Here is a 19,546-nt window from a genome sequence, read left to right as displayed (position 1 = left end):
AGGCATATTACACAAAATACACATCCTGGACTTCGAAATGTAAATTTTCCCATACTTAATTCAAAGTGTTCTATTTTTCCTGCATGTAGCTCTTCATTATTTGTATTCTTAACGTATTTCATCCAGCAAGAAATTCCATGTTTTATTGTATACCTTATAATTTCATAAAGCAAAGAAAAAGTGAAAACAATAATGAATGAAAACATTGAAAAAATAAATAAATTCATCCGATTTGAAAGAGAATGTATTATTTGAAAGACGAGAATGGGTTGCAGTAACACATAATTACCAGCAGAGGTCAGAGTTGTACCATGTTTGTCTCCCAGCAGATGGTCATCGTTGGACCCTGTTTTCATTCATGCGGTTACCGGAGGCAGATGCCACGTTTAGAGGTCACGGTCACCTCCCAAACAGACCCGCTGGAGCCGGAGGAGCTGACTCATGGACACATCAGCGGCAGTACTGCACATACCCCTGTCAGGAGGTGTTGAAACCAGCCCGTGCATCTGATCCATTAGCATTTACATCATGCAAGAGGAAAAAATGTGTTTCTTTCTCTCTTTTTTTGAAGGGATAAGCAGACAACATTTCGAAACATATTTCTCACATAATAATTTAAATTTCTTTGCTGAAATGTAAATGTATAAACGGTATCATAGTGTACAGATTGGATTCTATAACCAAAATGGATTGCAGTTGTGTAGTTAATTCTTGCATGACAACACAATGCTTTCATAGCTTTTTACAATGGATTTTAATATGATAACGATGTAAACATCAGATGAACGAATCAGTGATCATCACATGGATTTTGTCATGAAACAGCTGGATCCTCAGTTTTTAAAAATTTCGTTTTCAGCTTAAATTATGTCTGTAATTTTCTGGGTTGCTTAATATGTTGTTTCAGATAAAGCAAGTACTGATTGTGTCCTGATTTTTGGCATTGTTGAAGTGCAAGTTTGTTTTTTGTTTTTTTAATCATCAATGGAAAAGTATGAAACACAACAAAGTCTCAGAAGAAGAAGAACATAATGGAAAATGCCTGAGAGGGTTTATTCCATTAATAGACTTACTGGTTTCTCCTTACCGATAATGCATCATCATCGTCTGGTTTAGTCATTGAACCTTGCGGTCAATCCACGCAGACGGTCCCCAAATAGCCCTCCGCCCTAAAGTGAGGCTGAGGCCTCAGAGTAGTCTCTCCTTTTCCAACATGTCACATTTATTCAGGTTCAGTATCAGACGCTCGCTCCTGCTGCCCCAGGCACCAGCCACGGCAGTGTCAGGCTGACTCCTTTAAGAAGTTTATTTGTGATTTATACCGCCTGGCGTGAGTCACGACAGGACCCTACCATGTAAAGTACAAGCCCCCTGGGAGGAGACCCCAGCTCTGCTCATCGAGCTGCTTCAGAGACACCGTCCAGTAAACACAGAAACCATGAGTGTAACATTTCTACTTCAGAGGAAGCACATTTTCACCTTCACCTTAGTGCAATAAAGTACAAGATAATCTTTAAAAAGTCTATGATTATTCAAATGTATGCTCTCTTCTTTTGCAGTTTTCAAGTCACCTGCCTCTACTGTGCAGGCTTTGGGTGTCTTTTATTTGGCATCTCTGTTGTAAACATTTGGCTAAACATTTGACAAGATTGCCTATGTTGCTTTAAACAATTTACATTTTTGTTTGTGTTCATGACAGTTATTAAATATATAATATATTAAACTTGTACAATTTCATAACTGTTCTCCTAAATGTTTCATTAATTTTGGTTAAGTGGTTGGAACCCTCACCTCACAGCAAGCATGTCATGGGTTCACATATGGCATGGCCTTTCTGTGTGGAGTTTGCATGTTCTTTGTGCATCTTGGGTTCCTCTGCACAATCTGTTTTTGTCACAAAGTCCAAGAACATGCATGCAAGGTTAATTTATGACCCTAGTTTCTAATGTGAGTGGTAGTGTGTTAGTCCTGTGTCCTCAGTTATCTGGAATTGGGACAGGATACAGCAGTAAAGAAGATAGATGGAGATTAATCATGGCTTGACTGTATCCAAATAACACATTTTTATGGTGGTTTGTATCATTCATAATCAGAATGGACCTCAATTATCAGTGGTTAACTCTCTTAAACAGTGAGGAAGTCCTCATTTCAAGTTTAGTTCAGCCTTTCTTGCCTCTTCTCTCTTATCTTATCCAAGTGTGAGGATGGGTTCTCCCCAGGTTCTTTGATTTCCTCCTATAGTCCAAAAACAGGCACTTGAGGGTCGTTGTAAACATAAATTGCACCGAAGTGTGAACATCAGTGTGTGTGGCTTCTGTAGTGGCCGGACAACTTGCCCAGGGTTGGAGCTGTGTTTCTGGATTAGATAAATCATTAAAGAAAACTGGATTGATGGACCTTATATTGTTGGACAGGAGCATATAAAAATGGGTTTGGTAAGAATGTTGTTCAAATGTGATTTGTTAAATTTATCTGATATTCAGTCCAGGATTGGGTACCAGTCTGTTCATGTCTGGGTTATCTGCTGGTACCAAGTGGTTTAATCTTACAATCCCCAAAAAAATATGCATCTGAGGGCATTTGGTGGTTTTAAATAGCCCCAAGGTGCAGCTATGGATAAATCAATAACATTGGTGATTAAACTGGTGACAGAAAAAAAACAACACTGACGCCAACCGCAGAGGGCGCATTTAACTCGACAAACCGCTCTCCATGGTGCTGAAAACATCCACCGTTCTTCATCTGAAGCCAGATGCTTCACAAAGATATGTGATGCGTGTTTCTTTCTGCTTTAACGCTCTTTGCTCCAACAACACCCTAAACTCCCCTCAGCTCAAATGGTGTTTCATGACATATGCCATGCTCAGCCGCAGGTTTTCTACCCATGTCCAAACTTACAAATGAATGGTACCGTTTCAAGTTACTCGAAATAATGGTGCACGCTTCATGCACACACCAAGACAGCTTCGACTTGCAATATGCGCTGGCATATTTGGCGAGCAAGCTGAAATATGATGTCGTGTTCAGGTTGTAATATATGAATATATGGCATCAGATTAAAAAATCACAGGTGTTGCGCCGGAAATGCAAATTTACGGATTTAAAGACGGGGGAGAGGGAATATGTGATTTTTCCTTTTTATTTGACAGAATGAGAGTGAGAGAGTGAGTGTGTGAGAGACAGAGAGAGAGAGAGAGAGAGAGAGAGAGAGAGAGAGAGAGAGAGAGAGAGAAACTCAAGTAATACTGCTGAAGACCACGCGCTGCTGAAGACGGATGAAGGCACGCGACATGTCTCGAGGATTCAGGTAAGTTTGAAAAAAAAAACCCAACACCTTGTAATGAGTATTTTGATTACAGGACGATCACCAAAACGAGGAGATTTAAGTTGAAAATAACAAAAAATTCGTGCGTAAAGGCTCGTGCATTATCATCATCATCATCATCATCATTATTATTATTATTATTATTGTTATTATTATTGTTATTGTTATTATTATTATTATTATTATTATTATTACATTTTTGTGAGCCGCTTCGCGAGTGGCATCTTGGGCAGCACGACAGATGTGAGAACAATACATTTGGAACAATAACAGTCGTGAATGTCTCGTCTCCTCCGTGTTTAATTCCGATGACTGTCAACTGGAGGAGGGTTTTCGTGTTTCGGTGTGCATGGGACAGTCGCTGGGTCAAGTCCTCGCCGGTGAGGTGTGTGAGAAGAGGACGGGTCCAGGCACCAGTCCCAGAGGCGTTCTTGTAGTGTGTTTGGAAAAAGAGCTGTCCGCGGTGCTGAAATCTGGTTTCCGCCTGATTTTCTCAATGGGCAGCCAGCGACACCTGCAACTGTCTTTTATTGTAGTAAATCTGTAGCGACACGATCACCATCATTACATTTCTGATACATCCCGAAGTCAATGCATTGATCAGATCCACTCAGCCAATATTGTGTATTGACTGTGTGTGAGTATGGCTTGACTGCCTTGCTCGAAAGCACCTCGATGGTGTTTGACAAGAGAAGCAGCTGCAGGAATGTGAAACTGGGCGTGAGGAGGGAGCGCGCTCAGTCAAACTCTTTATGCATGAGCGTTTGGCACATCTGGCCTCGTGCTCGCTCGCCTACATGTCACAGCAGTCTGTCTTGTTCCTTCGCAGGTGCGCGTGGATGCGTCCCAGGTGTCGCGCTCGCACATCATGGCTGAGATAAACGCGGAGGTAGCGTCAGCCGGCAGCAGATGATATGCCAGTGCTCACGCGATGTGGCACAACATGGCACGCGTAAAGATGGGTCTCCTCGCTCTCCTGTGTCTCCCCACATGTCTCTTCCGCGTCCTCGTGCTCTGCCACAGCAGCAGTATTTCGGAGCGCTCGGTGGTCCCGCGCGCCGCGGCCCGGTCCGTGGCCCGCATGGACGGAGACGTGATCATCGGCGCGCTCTTCTCCGTCCACCACCAGCCGTCCGCGGAGAAAGTGGCCGAGAGGAAATGCGGGGACGTCCGCGAGCAGTACGGCATCCAGAGGGTGGAGGCCATGTTCCACACGCTGGACCGGATCAACGCAGACCCCGACCTGCTGCCCAACATCAGCCTGGGCTGTGAGATCCGGGACTCCTGCTGGCACTCCTCCGTTGCCCTGGAGCAGAGCATCGAGTTCATCCGGGACTCCCTCATCTCCATCCGGGATGATAAAGACGGGTCCAAGTGGTGTATCGACGGAACCCCGTCCAACCAGCCGCCCCCCTCCAAGAAGCCCATCGCAGGAGTGATCGGACCAGGATCCAGCTCTGTGGCCATCCAGGTGCAGAACTTGCTGCAGCTCTTCAACATCCCGCAGATTGCGTACTCGGCCACCAGCATCGACCTGAGTGACAAGACCTTGTTCAAGTACTTCCTGAGGGTCGTTCCCTCAGACACGCTCCAGGCCAGGGCCATGCTGGACATCGTCAAGCGGTACAACTGGACGTATGTTTCTGCAGTGCACACAGAGGGTGAGAGCCACACACTCCACGTCTTTGCAGTCACGTTCAGTCAATGTGTAAAGTTTATTGTTCTGTTAGAAGAAGAGACTCAGTTTAGATAATTAGTTTTATTCAAAATGTCTTTCATTGAAAGTTTCACAAGGCCTGTGATGCCTATCAGGTCATCAGGATCACTGCTGCCTGCATGCAAGACTTGAAGGGGTGTAGAATTCAATATGTCTGTAAGTGTATGGCGTATTGTTTCACATTGACCCACCGAAGTACTTGTATTGATCTTTGATTGATCATGTTTGTTGCATGAGGACAATATTTCCCTCCTTCACACCTGGGTATAGTGTCTCCACCTGTGAATATTCAAGTTTATCTTTACAAGAATTGATTCAAGTGTAACTATATTTTAAGGTGGTGTTCAGTACAGTAAAGGCATGCTTTCTATTGGCACATATAGGCTGGGAGGGCTACTGCAGCTCCTTGCATGCTTCAGGCATTGTTCTTCACAAAATGGTCTCAATCAAATTAATGTTTACTTTTTTCATTTAAGTACTGTGAAGGTCCCAAATTAAGACAGTGGCTTCTGAAATGAGTGTCTGCCGTTGTGTTTGATTTCCATTTGCTGTGTTGAGAAATACATTCATCAGTCACTTCATTAGATGGGCAAATCTTTAACTTTTTCTTGTTTGTTGGTTGTTATGATAGTTATGGAATGAAAACTGTTTTAAATACTCCATTATTCCGTTATGAGGTATTGGCCAAAGTACTATAAATACTGTTTGATTCTGTCCAGTTCAGTTTGACCGAGTTTAACGCTGAGCTAAAGCAATATTTTACATTTTTGTCAAGGCAGAATTTATGGCAGTTTTGTATCTCATGAAATATCACAGCTGTTCTCAGTGAAGGAGCCTGTCGGTGTGGATTTTCTAGTTGCCTTCCCTTCATATCGACTCGTTATACTGTGCTTTTGTATGTGGAATTAAAGTGTATTTGCTGTTATCAAAGTGACCTTAGCAAGTTTTAAAATCAAGGAGATAAAAAGAGACAAGACACAGCTGAATTTTGACATTAGAAATCTCGGTTTTATGGAACAGCAAATGGGTGAGGCGGGAGGTAAAAAGAAGAGACAGGTTGGGAAGACAAAGTAATTAACGTGAAGTCAATTATATCCTCGGCTTTTCATTAAAATCTTGTCGAAACACAGCCAGTGATGTGCACCCAAATTATGACTGACAGGCTACATTACCCAGGATCCCCCCCCCCCCGAGGGGCTGCGGACTCACTGGGAGTGTAAAACATCTATGGAAAGTCCTATTATAGTCAGGTGTTGGAGATGGGCTGTGACACAGGTGGTTATCAGATAGATGAGGAGTGGGAGTTAGGGAGGTGTAATACCTGGAGGTGTAACTAGGTGGCGTCAGCTGTCTGACCTTCAGCATCCACCTACAGGAAGGTCCTCTGGGAGAGAAGACCACAAGAAACTGACCAAGAACATTCAGGTTCAAGTGTGAGTGATAAAAGTAATATGAAGTTCAATATAAGCTGTGTATGAACTCCTCGGATTTATTCTTATTGTTGCATTATTTGTCCTGTGCATGCTGCTGTTCTGTGAATACATCCCCTCATTGAGTCAGAAACAAAAACAACAGCACAGAAGTTTAGAGTTTACAGCTCTATGCAGACCTCATTCTGACCTTTGAGGAGTCATATGTAAATTCCTTTGTTTGTTTTGTTCTATCTATAGTCATGTTTGGAAATGTGATCACGACTAGCTTGAGCTCATGAGTCTCCACTCTCCACCGCCTCAGACAACTTATAAATGCAGCTTGTTGCCCGTGGCAACAGCTCGGATTGTGAAATTGCATAAATTACCTGTTCTGATTATCATCTGTTTGGTGAGAATTGCTCAGAGTGGGTTTGTGGTGGTCACTGTCAAATGGGGCTGTCAGCTAATGTACCACCACCCACCTGTCTCATAGCCCAGATGGAAAAAGCAAAATAATTGGATATCATTATTTCCATTTACCCACAAGAGAGTAAAATGAAGCAGTTGAAAATATCATCAAAGGACCTATTGGAAAACCAACACCCGGGTCTATTGTGTGTCACAGTAAATGCATTACTGTGATGCTTATTTCAGCTGCTGTCTATTTGTTTCTTGATAAAACAATCTGAAAAACAAATACAGCCTTTTTCTCTTTTTCAGCCGCATGAGGTGGGAAGAATCGAGTCCTTCAGGAATCTGACCTCACATCAGGGCCGATACCAGACAAATGATCTCTGGTTTTAATAGAAAGAGGGTTTTATTCTGTTCCGACCGCATGCGCATTAAAACACACATGTACCAGCAGGCACAAGAGAGTGGATTGTGTGTGTAATCCAGCTCTCATGCTAAAGAGCTGCAGGCTTGATCAACAATCCAGACCGTGACACATTAGTCCAACCCCGCGGTCCGCATGGAAATAGAAGATTTACACTCAAACGGCTTTGCAGGGCTTTTGATTGGGACAGCGTGCGGTTAAACAAGGATAGCCGTCTTCACCCCCTTTTGGCTTTGATTGCAATCAGTAGGCAGTACACTCCGTAACACTTATTATCAGTGGATCAGAGCTCCGGTTCAGTCGGGACTGGAACAGCTACAGGGAGGGCTCGCTTTGAGCATAGCATCGATTGTCCATGAGTGAAATAATTAGAGATGTACTGCCTGAAACCAATTATCATGCTATTTAATAATGTTGAAATGTTGTTGAAAGTAACAAGGCATGTAATGTTTCATCACTAAGACACGGAGTGTGCCAGTCAGAAAATAATCCTTTGTGTTTTTTTAGCTCGTTATTGGTGAAAATGCTGCTGACATGGTATGAGGTTTATTAACAAAGGCAAATTTAAGAAGTGGGATTACCAAACACTGACAGTAACTGTTGAATATTTCAACGTTTAACCCGGTAACAACAACTCGTTTTCATGTTGAAATTCTCACTGTGCATGATCTCCAGGAAACTACGGGGAAAGCGGCATGGAGGCTTTCAAGGAGCTGGCCTCTCAAGAGGGCTTGTGCATCGCCCACTCAGACAAGATCTACAGCAACGCAGGGGAGAAACACTTCGACCGCCTTTTGAGGAAGTTACGGGAGCGTCTACCTAAAGCTCGAGTCGTGGTGTGTTTCTGCGAGGGCATGACTGTCCGAGGTCTGCTGATGGCCATGAGGCGACTGGAGGTGCACGGGGAGTTCCTCCTCGTCGGCAGGTATGAACGACTGTTTCCACAGGTGCACCTTCCACTTCACACGGTTTGGCCTGAGAAGCAGAACTGCTCTCAAAGATTTTACCCAAAATGTTCGATGTGACAAACATAGTAAAAAAATATTCTCAAAATACTGAATAGAGTCCAAAACCTGCTAAAACTTTTGATTAAACGAGTCCCTCTTGATCCAGATTCAATCAGTCCTCAGAATCATACAAATGTTTACTCAATCCCTCCTGGTGAAACGAAATTAGACTACTGTGCCTCTCTTCTCTCTCCCATCTCCTCGTCCAGAACGCTGCAGCTCGGCTTCTCTCTGGTTTTAACAGATGGCATCACATCACCAGAAGTTTAGCTTTACTCTTCTGGTAGTTTAGGCACCGCCTTGCTTTCTGAATGCAGATGAACTATGACCTGTGCTCAGCTGTGCTTTGTTTCTTGTGAATCCACAATGATTGATAGCTGTCAGGCTTAAATACTGACCACCACTGCTGCGAGTTCCTGTTATTATTATTATTGTTAAATATGTGTCTGTTTGAATTGCAATGAGTTGCTTATGACCGGAGAGGCTGATGTGTATATTACCAAGGCAACCAAGAGGACTTAGACCACATACCAACAGCACTGAATAGAAATGTTACCCGGCAATGAATAATTGGTCCTGCCATTGCAGTCATGAATTATTGAGCGAAACAATGCCTCCAGTTAGTTCTCCTTTGTATGTACCATGTCGTTTTTAAACGGCAGTGTCAGTCATCTCTCATGAGGAGATCAAATATGAGCACGCACGTTTTGTTTTTATCATGCTCAACCCACCCAGAATATTAAAAACTTCTTAGTTTTGTAATTCTACCTCCTTGGATTTTCACCCCGTCTTTTCCTTCTCTAATTCTCCTCTTTTTCGCCTTTTCTGTCTGTTAGTCAGCGCTGAGTGGCAGCGACTGTAGAGGTAATCTTAGTCATTAGAAAAGGGCAAGCAGAGTCGTCTCACACTCTTCCAGGGTGTCGTATTACACCGCGAAATCGTCCACGACGAGCATTCACAGTTGTCAATAAAAGTCAGAGCGTAGTCGGCGCCGCTCTTCTGTTCGTTCCTGCAACTTTTCGGAGAAGGAGGCAGGTTTTGTCGCCGGCTCCGTGTTACATGAGAAGAACATTAACAAGACGGCCAAGAAGAGCGAAGCTTCCAGCTGAGCCGAGCTCCGATTGTCAGAGATGCTCTGAACGCTGCTCGGACGCAGACAGAAGACAGTCCAGTATCCTCCACTGGGACTGTTTATTCACTTCCAACAAGAGCCTGTAGGACTGTGAGCTACATTTTAAAAGATTACATCCTCTTTTATTGTGCTTTTAAAAGATTTGTGAATGGAATAGTTGAGAGATATTCAGATCATTTTTTCCTGATTGACACTCGTGAATTTTGCTTTTGTAAGAATACAAGAAGATCTTGGAATGAAGTGTGAAAACAATGAGAAGAACCATCAAAACATCTTTGAGAAGGCAAACTGCAGTGGAGCTCTAAACACGTACTGTGTTTCACACTGGTGTACATGATAAAAAAGATCAATAGATTTTGATTTGTTTGGAATAAGTTGATATTAAATAATAATATTCAATCTCAGCTGACAGAGCAAAACACAGGGAACACCCTGGACAGTCCTCCAGTCCATCACAGGGCAAACACAGAAACACAGACAACCACACACACACACACACACACTCTCCCAGTAATGGCCAGGTTTGAGAAAATAGTTTACCTGAAGTGGAAACTGGAGTCTCTGAAGAAAACCCACACATGAATGAGGAAAATATGCAAACACCACAAACACAAAAGAGACGGCATTTTAGCTGCTTGTTAAAGTTGAAATGCTTTAACAGCTTAGAAACACTGTTCCCATTTATTGCCTTGATCTTTTGATGTCTCTTTTTAAGGGAAGCCCGATTGCAGTTTTTTTTTAATGTCAGGACAGATTGAAGTTAGAGGAGGCCAGAGGAGAAGAGGAAGACCTCAGAGGAGATGTAGCGTAGAAGGACATGGAGATGGTTAGTGTGAGAGTAAAGGAGGGAGCAGGGTGAGAAGGAGGCAGATGATCCTCTGTAGGGCCCCCTGAAGGGAACAGCTGAAAGATGAAAAAGGAGACAGTAACAAGTGGAGACAGGCACTGGAACTGAACCTGTCGCTGCTTTGGACTTAAAAATGCGCGAACTACCAGAAATACTGCCGTTTGTAATATTTCTTGTCATTATAATGGGGAAAAAACTTGTCGTTTGTTGATTACTGCTATTGTTAGAGATGGTAACGAGCCTCTGTTTGTGTTCGATGTGTTATACACTTTTGGGTTTTTGCGCTGGATGTCACTGTGTCTTTTCAGACGCCTTTTAAATTGTCTGTCATAATGACGCTCTGCGATTGGCCGTACTCCTTCCCATTTCTTGCTTCTTTCTTTCCTACATAGAAGATGGGAAAATGTATCTTTTTTTAGCTTTTATGGAAGTCTCCCTGGGCAGCAGAAATACTTCTGGGTCACAGGAAAAGAGAGCCAGAGAGAGAGAGAGAGGTAGCAAAGGAGGAGCGAGAAGGAGGGGGAGGGAGGGAGGAAGACAGGGAGAGGTTGTGTGAAAGTGACAGAGAAAGTCTGGGCCATCACAGATGCCAAGCCATGTGTGTGTCTGAATGAAGCTGACAGACAGGCATTGGCTCATCGAGAGGGAGCTTGTTTTTCTAATTTATGCATTTACCTCTGACGAAGCCTTTTTTTTTGTTTTTTTCACAAAGTGTGCACTTGTGTCACTTTGCTCCTGTTCTCACAGACTTAAAGAGGTAAAATGCAAATACAGTAAAAACTTATCAAGAGATCAATAAATTGGTATAGCTGCGTGGCCGCTTGTAATTATAGCACAGAGATACAGTTAAAGTGTTTTTGACTATTTTAATGCGTCATCAATATTTCAGCGCAAGCAGTGTTTGTGAAAATGGGTCACCTGCAAAGATAAGCTCAAAGAATTATCACCTCTCTGCAGCGCCGCTGTAAACCATTTAACATTTTTCCGGTTTGCAGTTTTACAGCATGCATTCGCCCTATCTGGCTTCATTATCAGAGCAGTTGCAGCAGGTATCGTAGCGTCCGCCTGCATGGTGTCGATTTGCGCACACATCGGGTCTAATTTACGGAAGTCCTGTATGAAGCATGCTTAAGTGCATGCTCATTGAAATTGATTGATCAGATCTTGCATTTTTGCACTTTATTGAGGTTGCATCGAGTTCTCAAAGTATTTCACACAATCGAGCACCAGATTCAATTCACCTGTATTGTTACCTAAATCCCTGGTGGTACTAATATCTCAGCACTGTGTTTACAGTGTGGATTTCCAAAGTATCACTTCATTTTGGCATTACACTGTGTGTGTGCAAAACAACACCATGCAGGCAGATGCAAAGTGTGAAGCTGTGAAACACCAGAAATCTGATACCAAAAATTACACTTGAGGGTCAAGTATTAGCAAGCTGAGAGACTTGGATATCCGCTTCACTTGCCAGCTTCCAGTGGTGTTTCCAGGACATTTATTACCGGGGTGTCCGTGAGCATGATGAATTATAATTAAAGGCAAGTGATCGACATGTGTACTTCACTTTTGTACGTTTCATTGCTTTAACCAATGCACAGTTGAATCATTGTTGAATTTCAAAACATGCAAATAACCTCCAGCAATTAAATAACGATGTTAGTGTCACCACCACAGTCTGATCGGCACCAACATGTGACGTCCTATTTTAATCTTCCGTCTGACTGCCACTCATCACACTGCGAAGCTGTGATTATCTCATCATATCTATTTTAATAATCCGTACTTTATTTCAGGATAGGTTACTCATTGTTTCCGAGCCTTTGGTGGAATGAAGCATTCATTACTTCCCAAGTTAGTGTTGCAAAATCAGTCTTTAGAAATGAAATGTTGTCATGAAGTATAATATCATAACATGATTAAAATAAGAGGGATCTTTCCTGCTGCAACATGCTTTCACAATACAAGGTAACATCTTTATTTATCCATCTTAAATCAGATTGATTTTCCTAATTTAAACGTTATAAATATATCTGACTTGCCTTTTCTCACCTCGATCATCACTGTTGTCAGCTATTGATGTGACTTATATCTGTCTCTGGAAGGATTTGAAGTTGACACACATGTAATTATAAAAAATATCAATCAGAACTATAGACGGGGAACTGTATTCTAGTGGGGTTTTTGATTTGTAGTGACAAGGAAATATCAAATCCTTTTTGGACACATAAGTGACCACAGGCGCTGCTCGGTATTAGGAGGATAATGATGTGATTGATGATGAATACAAATATGTCAGATGTGTTCTAAATAGTGATTTGCTTATTGGTCACTCAATTAAATTAAACAATTTTATTTTTGAATGAGTTATTCTGACAATTTTATTGAAGTAATCACAATTAATGACACTGCGTCTTCCACAGTTAACATTGACTTGACCAAGTTTGCTCTGGAGGAGGCCAGAGGGATTCTGGGGTTGTAACCACCCCTGCCCACCCATGTCCATGTCTGTAACCACGGTCCTGCCTTCATCGGCCTCGTCTGTCTGTTAACCCCACACAAACAAACGCAGAATCTGGTTGAGGTGATAGGAACTGAAAGAGAAGGCCCTGCTTTGGTTATTCCTCTCCTTATATTGAGATGATCACAGAACAGAGCAGCAGACAATAGCAGTGAAGTGGTGCCTGCATGAACTACAAGTAGGCATTCAGAGGGAATCGAACCTTTGTTTTTCTGTTCACCAAACCTGCTCTCCAGACAAGGGCCAGGTGTGGCAACACCGCTGGACCCACTCTATCCATCATCTGCAGACTCTTCTCTGCACTTCTTCAACGTTTTTCCATCCACTCTGCTTTGCTGTTGTCGGCCCAAGGGCCTCTTGTCTCCCTTTGTTGTCAGTCATGATTTGGCCAATCAGCTGCTTCTGTTAGTCCCTCGTTGATATTCCCGCATGCAGACGCGGAGCCGCGTTGCCGATTTGGTTTATCCACTTCAGCCTCATCAACATGAGATGTCCGTCATCTTCCTGCTCTGTCGAAGCACATTGCAGAGTCGCTGTGTATCACCAGATGAAACGACGATCAGCTGAAGCATGAACAAGAGATGTATTGATTTATGATTTGTTTTTACAACAGAAATGATTGCGTGACAGAGGTGGAAGCTTCTCTATTCGGAATAGAGACTCAATTGTGCAGTAAAGTGATTTGAGATGTGTAGCTACCGGCATGGCTGTGTCTCATTTGGTATCTTCTTATTCCAACGTTGGCTATTTGATTCCGCGTATCATTTTGTTTGTGTGTCTTGGTGTCTTTGGGCAAGACACCGAACCCTGAGTTGTTTAAACTGGTTTGCAGAGATGATGTATGAGTATGTGAAATGTGACAGAATCCATTCTTCCATGAGTCGATACACTGATAACTGACTTCAGGCTCCTCTGGAGAATCCCTCCAATAATGTTAGGAGCTGTTTTTCTTTTTTCTCAGCATGTTTGGTTTAATGTCTGTGGAAACCTGCCGGACAACATGCCGGGCAAAGCGGTTGAATTTAATTGGAAACCTGGTGTCAAAATGAAACGGTAATTACAACGCCTGATGTGATCAGCAAAGTATCTCTCCGTGCAGCTTAGACTTTTAAGAGGAAGTAGTTGGGATCATTTGCTTCACTGCCTGCTGTCTGAGTTTATTTTCACCCCCACTTTGTAAAAATCACCTAAACAAAACTGACGTCTGGCTGAGCAGACTTCTTAGCACTTAAAGATCCAGGAGTTTGTGAAGGAAATGGCAAAGATTCTGAGAAAAACTTGAAATGTTGTTAGATGTTAACGTACTGACAGAAAGCGATGCTGCGGAAAACGATAGAGGTCTGATTGCATAAATCCCAGTTTCATTAAACACAAGTATAATATCTCCTTGCGTGCTCAGCTGTCACGGCTGGTAGGTTTAACCAACCTATTTTGGGAGGAAATGTCAACATGCTGTGTTTTGCACAGAGTTGTGTTTCCCTAAAATATATGAAGTTCTTCTGACTAAGATGTATTTCATGAGCTTGCAAATTCGTGAGCATTACACCATGATGTCAGGCCCTTTTTCCTGTGAAAATATTTCGATTCGTTGTAGGTTTTTTCATATTAAAAAGCAGCTCACGAGGTTTTGTGAGAACCTGACATTGCACCGGGCTGTGAATGTTTCTGTGTGAGTGAACGGCTTCCCGAGACCGATGTCAGACGGCTGAATAGGAGTCAGTCCCATTTAAGACTGAAGGGAAATTTGAAAACTGTGAATTTCATCTTCAAAACAAGGAAAGCTGCTTGAAATGAGTCAAAAGTTACTTCTGATGGAAAGATTCATGCTTGGCGGTTATTGAAAGTAACTTTAAACGTGTTTATCAGAACAAGCTGTGCACCATTGAAATCATTGAATAAAGACACATCTTGAGGGAACAGTGTGTGCCTGCCATCTGGAAAAGAGCCACATGTTCCCTGTCCGTTACCTGACAAGTCAGAAGGCTCCACACGTTGTGACTTATTCACCAATCCAGTGTTGTTTAGAAAATGGACTGTTCGATTGCCTATAATCATACCTGTTAAACTGACTGTAGATATTTATTATTAGCAGGATTTCATTGTTTTTCTTTTTAGTTTGAGACGGTTTCAGGCTGCAGTGGAGGAACTTCAAAGAAACAGCGGGGACGGGCTATGAGGGTTGGATGCTTTTTCTGTTTTGCTTTAGTATGAATGATGAAGAATCTATTGTGATGAAAAGAAATAAGTAGCATCTTATAAAAGCAAACATTCATATGTCTAATGAAGAATGATCAAACCTTTATTGCAAAATCACAAGTTTAACAGTTGTGGAAAATTTAGAAAGCTTTTCAGATAAATAAAGCAACAGTATGACCTGCTGTTAATAACGTAAAAAAATAGGATGTAATGTATTTCGCCACATTATTTCTTACTTGATGTATGAGTATGTGTAGCAGGAGAGTTGGAGGGCACAACACTTTGAAATCTCTAATTTAGGATATAATCAAATACTAGAAAGAATACAAAAGAATAGAAAATATTTCATTAACCCCAGGGGGAAATCACGCTGCCCACTCAGAAAAGAAATATCAAATAAGTAAGAATGCAATATTAAATGGGTAAATATTATCTTGTCTATAGGCAATATTAACATTTAAAACCAAATGGTGAAAAAAGTAAATATATTTCAGTTTTACAGTGGCCAATTGAACATAATCCAGATTGATCACATCACTTTGAAAACCTGCTGTAGAACAGTTACATAAATGAAAGACGTGACAGGCTGGAACTGTGCTTGTAATTCAGGCTGGTTTGTATCCGAGTCATTTTGGTTCAGTGGGCGTCGGAGCTGGTGGAGCCGGTCATCCTTCAATCCTAACACTGGCAGTCTGATCCTTTTTCTCAGCTTGTCCGTGTGTCCAAGTGTCCTTGGCTCCTCCAGTTGCTCTGAAGGGCACCGGTTTGCACGGCCGCCATCGCCGTAGGTGACTGCCGGACTGTGAGTCGATCGTTGAATGTGCTAAAACTGCCGTAGCTGTACAAACGAGCTGTACAGCAGTTCACAGCAGCCTCTTTATGTTGTGTCCGTGACCTAAGAAATAAAGATGAAATCTAAAAGAGCACCAGGAGGTATGAGAGATGTTTTACAAAGAGCAGTCAAATGAGACGGTTTAATAATTCACAAAGTGGATTTCTTAAATGTTCAGTTGTGAGGCGGAGAGTGTCTGTGAGCCGAATGCATCAGGAAAGAAATCTGGGCTCCGTGTGTCTGTGTTTTCACCGGAGGTTCCCTGGGGCCACCATCATTAAACTCTCCCGCATTTAAACGGCTGCAGGAACTCTGAATCCTGAATGCTAATTTCCACCTACTCACTTATATAAAGAAACTGTCATGGAATACATGTCTGTCTGCTCGGGCTGTAGTTTTTTGCAGCTTTGAAAGCCAGATACACATTTACTGTATGGTTCTCCTTTTGTTATCGTTCCCTCCGCTGCAGTACGGAGCCTAGTTTCTGAATGGCGGCGTGGAGTGAATCCACCTACTCATTTGCCCGCTCCTCTTGCAATTAGCAGCAGTCGCCTTTTCTCTCCCTCTAATGCTCCTTGAATGCTGTTATTACTAAACATCATTTGCATAAGCTGCTTTTCTACATGTAACGCTCATTTCTGCCCCGGTCTTTACACACGCGGTCTTGGTCCGGGTCCCATTTCAAATGCTCGATTGTTACATGTATTTTTATTGTACTCTTGACAAAATGGATCCCGAGACAGGAACGTGGATGTTCTGCCTCTGTAGCGGCTCGGCGCCAGTCATTAGCGGAGTATGACTGTGTCTTTTGAGACTGCGCCGAGGTGCAAAGAAAGCTGTGAACCCATATTGTGTGTCACATGGATTTCTGTCTCTGCAAGCATCGTTCAATTTTTTTTTTTTTTGACTCGGGTTTTGTTCTGAGTTTAAATGAATGAAATGTTTAGGGCAGGAGAGGGTGACGGGAAAAGGAGTTGTGGCTCAACACGTTTCGCTGCTTCTTTCCTGTCGTCTGTAAAAGGCTTTCAACTCCTCCCCGTGTCGGTGAGAAGCGCGCGGAGGAAGTGTGCAATTCAGCCGATTGACTTCTTCTCACGAGTAATTTGGCAAATAGCGGAGCGTGAGCAGAGGGGGACCTTATCTCAGGCGACGGCGCGAGAACCAGCGCCGAGAAAGAGGAGAGGTTTGACATCCCGATCTGTAGATATACCAGGGATTCGGTAGAATTTCAGTCTAGACCTAATTCATTCTGCTACCTCCTGAATTAACACTCAAAAACAGTTAAATGCGCAGATTTCTGAAATGTCCAATGAGCGGTAGTTCTCTAGACTGACATCTTTTTAATGCCAGAGATGAGAGTAGGCCACCCGGACCGGTTTAAGATGACGGCAAAAGCAGCTGTAACTCCGAGAAACCACTGCTGACATTTAAAGTACGCAGAGGATCATTTCGCATCGCGTCGAGCAGAAGACCAGACGACGGCACCAGGTGCCCCTCCTGTCAGCTTCCGACAAGAAAATGAGGCTTCAGTTCACGTGCGCTCATCAAAATAGAGAAATTGTCACCTTGCCATCTCTGTGTCTCAGTTTCTGCTGCTGTAAAACTCAAACAGGAAGTGGACTGAACCTCTGAGTCTTCCTCTTGGCATCACTCTCACATTGTTCCCTGCTGTTGCCCTTTGACCCCCCTGTGCGGAGCGGTCTGCCCGAAAACAGTTAAGTGCGAGTTTACGGCTCGCCGTCGTGCGCATATTGAGCCCGGTGGATTTCTTGTTCGCGGCGCAGGATTTACTGTACTCCTGGAATTAAAGATCTGTGTGCTGCTTGGGCTCCAGTCGCCATGGAGACTTTGTTTGGCCTCGTGACGGAGCCGGCGCCATCGTCTCACTGCGGATCTGTCACTCAGTCTGTCAGCAGGAACCATCCAGCACGACTGTCCCTTCTCAGGAAATACGGCTGACATCTGAAAAATCCTTCGTAATTCTGAGATACGGCCACACCGTCCAAGCCGCTTTCGTCATGGAGCCCTGCTCACATCTGGCGCCGCTACGTTCGCTGAGGTCGAGTCTGGATTCATGGCTACATCTGCTTGTGCGAGAATAATAAGCTGCGTCTGAATATTTATAACGCGCCTGTGATGTTAATTGAATGTGGCCACACATTGTCAAGGACATGGCTCCCTTTCCCAGCCGACGCCTCGCGCTCCCCAGTGCAAGGCGATGAGTGAACGACACTGCAGCGATCAAAAATAGCACGCTGCTATTGAATCTGGACATAGCTGTCATGTCCTGATTAGCAGGAGCTGAATTGCTTTCTTGTACCCACAGAAAACACTGGGCCAAAATACGGGAGTGTAACAAGCGTGCAACGATGATTACCGAGAGAGAAGCCACACAGAATCTGAAGTGTGAACACGATGAACGCTGCATTAGAGCTTCAGCACTCAAAGTATGGAACACTGTGTAGTCAGTGTGTTCTGGGTTCACCTTGGTTTTGCACACATTGCTGGGAACACTGACCCACTGTTGCAATGTTATTTTTTGAATGTATCGGCATTTAGGAAAAGAGGCATTCAACCCAAAGTAAATTTGGCAGCATTTAATGAAAAAGAGGAGGAGAAATGAATTACAAGGTTAGGGTTTGACCTTCAAAGTAAGGAAATGTTGGGAGCAGCAGTTTGCTGTAACAGTTCGATCATTAGAATCTGCTCAAATATATCGAATTTATGGACCCTTCCAAAGTTTTTTTTTTTTTTTTTTTTTTTTTGTCCTTCTTGCCTCACAGCAGAACTACCTGTTGTAGCTCTGGGTTGGGTTAAAACTTTTCATAAAGAAGTTTGCATGTTCTCCCTGTGCCTGCATGTCTTTCTACAAGTTCTCTGGCTTCTTTCATTAATCCATGTGCAGGATGACATGCTGGACAGCTTAATCAGTGACTCTGAATTGACCAAATGAATATGATGATCAGTGTGGCGGATTCTTTTCTTTACTGTTATTACAATTCCTCCTTCCTTTAACCCCACAGAAAATAAAATGAGCAAATTACACTCTATAAAATTCCCCCGAACACATTCAGAAAGCCTTCTCCGGCAGTGTTTCCACACCAGCCGTACGTAATACTCCCACATCAAATTGACCAACTAATAATAGGACTTTGTCATGCATCAGTCACAGCTACAGCTGATATTCAATGCAAGGGCTTTGTCGTGGGATTTAGCAGGAATTGACATCCCCTGGTAGTATGAGGCAAAAAGGATTTTATCCCAGCAGTATTCCCCGTCAGTGTTGAGGACACTGATCTCCCAACTCAAACTGGGGCGCGATGAATAAATAAAGGCAGCCTGGATAAGCTTTAAAAGGATCCCCGGCACACCCTGGGCCGCCGTGCGCCTCCATGCCGCTAACAAGAAGCCGCCGCTCCTGTTTTACCTCCGCAAATTCACAGAAGTAAGAGAAAAGAGGAGGAGCAGGGAGTCCAAAGAGCATGACGGGGAAAGGGAGAGGTCTGGAGATGACGGAGCATTAGTGTTCAGCTGAGGAGAACAGTTCTCCGACCGCAAGAACAACTTTCAATTCATTAAAAATGTGGTGGGATCAGCATGAAAAATAATGTGGAATTGGAAAACAAAATAGTTTTTGGGGCTGTTGTGGCTCAGTTGGTAGAGCGGGTTATCTTCTATCTGAGACTGACAGTCTGATCTCGTCTCATCCTTTCCGCGTGTCG

General features: G+C 43.2%; 1 protein-coding gene across 2 annotated transcripts in view; it reads left to right on the top strand.

Annotated features, from left to right (window-relative positions):
• The first annotated feature begins 3,214 nt into the window (after nt 1–3,214).
• The window catches only part of grm1a (glutamate receptor, metabotropic 1a), a 31,723-nt gene continuing 15,391 nt past the window's right edge, over nt 3,215–19,546 (top strand). For both annotated transcript variants that reach the window (XM_030110932.1, XM_030110933.1), the window contains exons 1-3: nt 3,215–3,307; nt 4,155–4,986; nt 7,965–8,214. In XM_030110932.1, the coding sequence (XP_029966792.1) occupies nt 4,257–4,986; nt 7,965–8,214 (980 nt within the window). In that variant the 5' untranslated portion in view covers nt 3,215–3,307; nt 4,155–4,256. The remainder of the gene's footprint in view (nt 3,308–4,154; nt 4,987–7,964; nt 8,215–19,546) is intronic.

This window comes from Salarias fasciatus, chromosome 15 (genome assembly GCF_902148845.1).
Source record: "Salarias fasciatus chromosome 15, fSalaFa1.1, whole genome shotgun sequence".
Lineage (NCBI taxonomy): Eukaryota > Metazoa > Chordata > Actinopteri > Blenniiformes > Blenniidae > Salarias > Salarias fasciatus.
The sequence above is the reverse complement of the archived record's forward strand: the minus strand, read 5'-3'. Positions and strand labels throughout refer to the sequence as shown.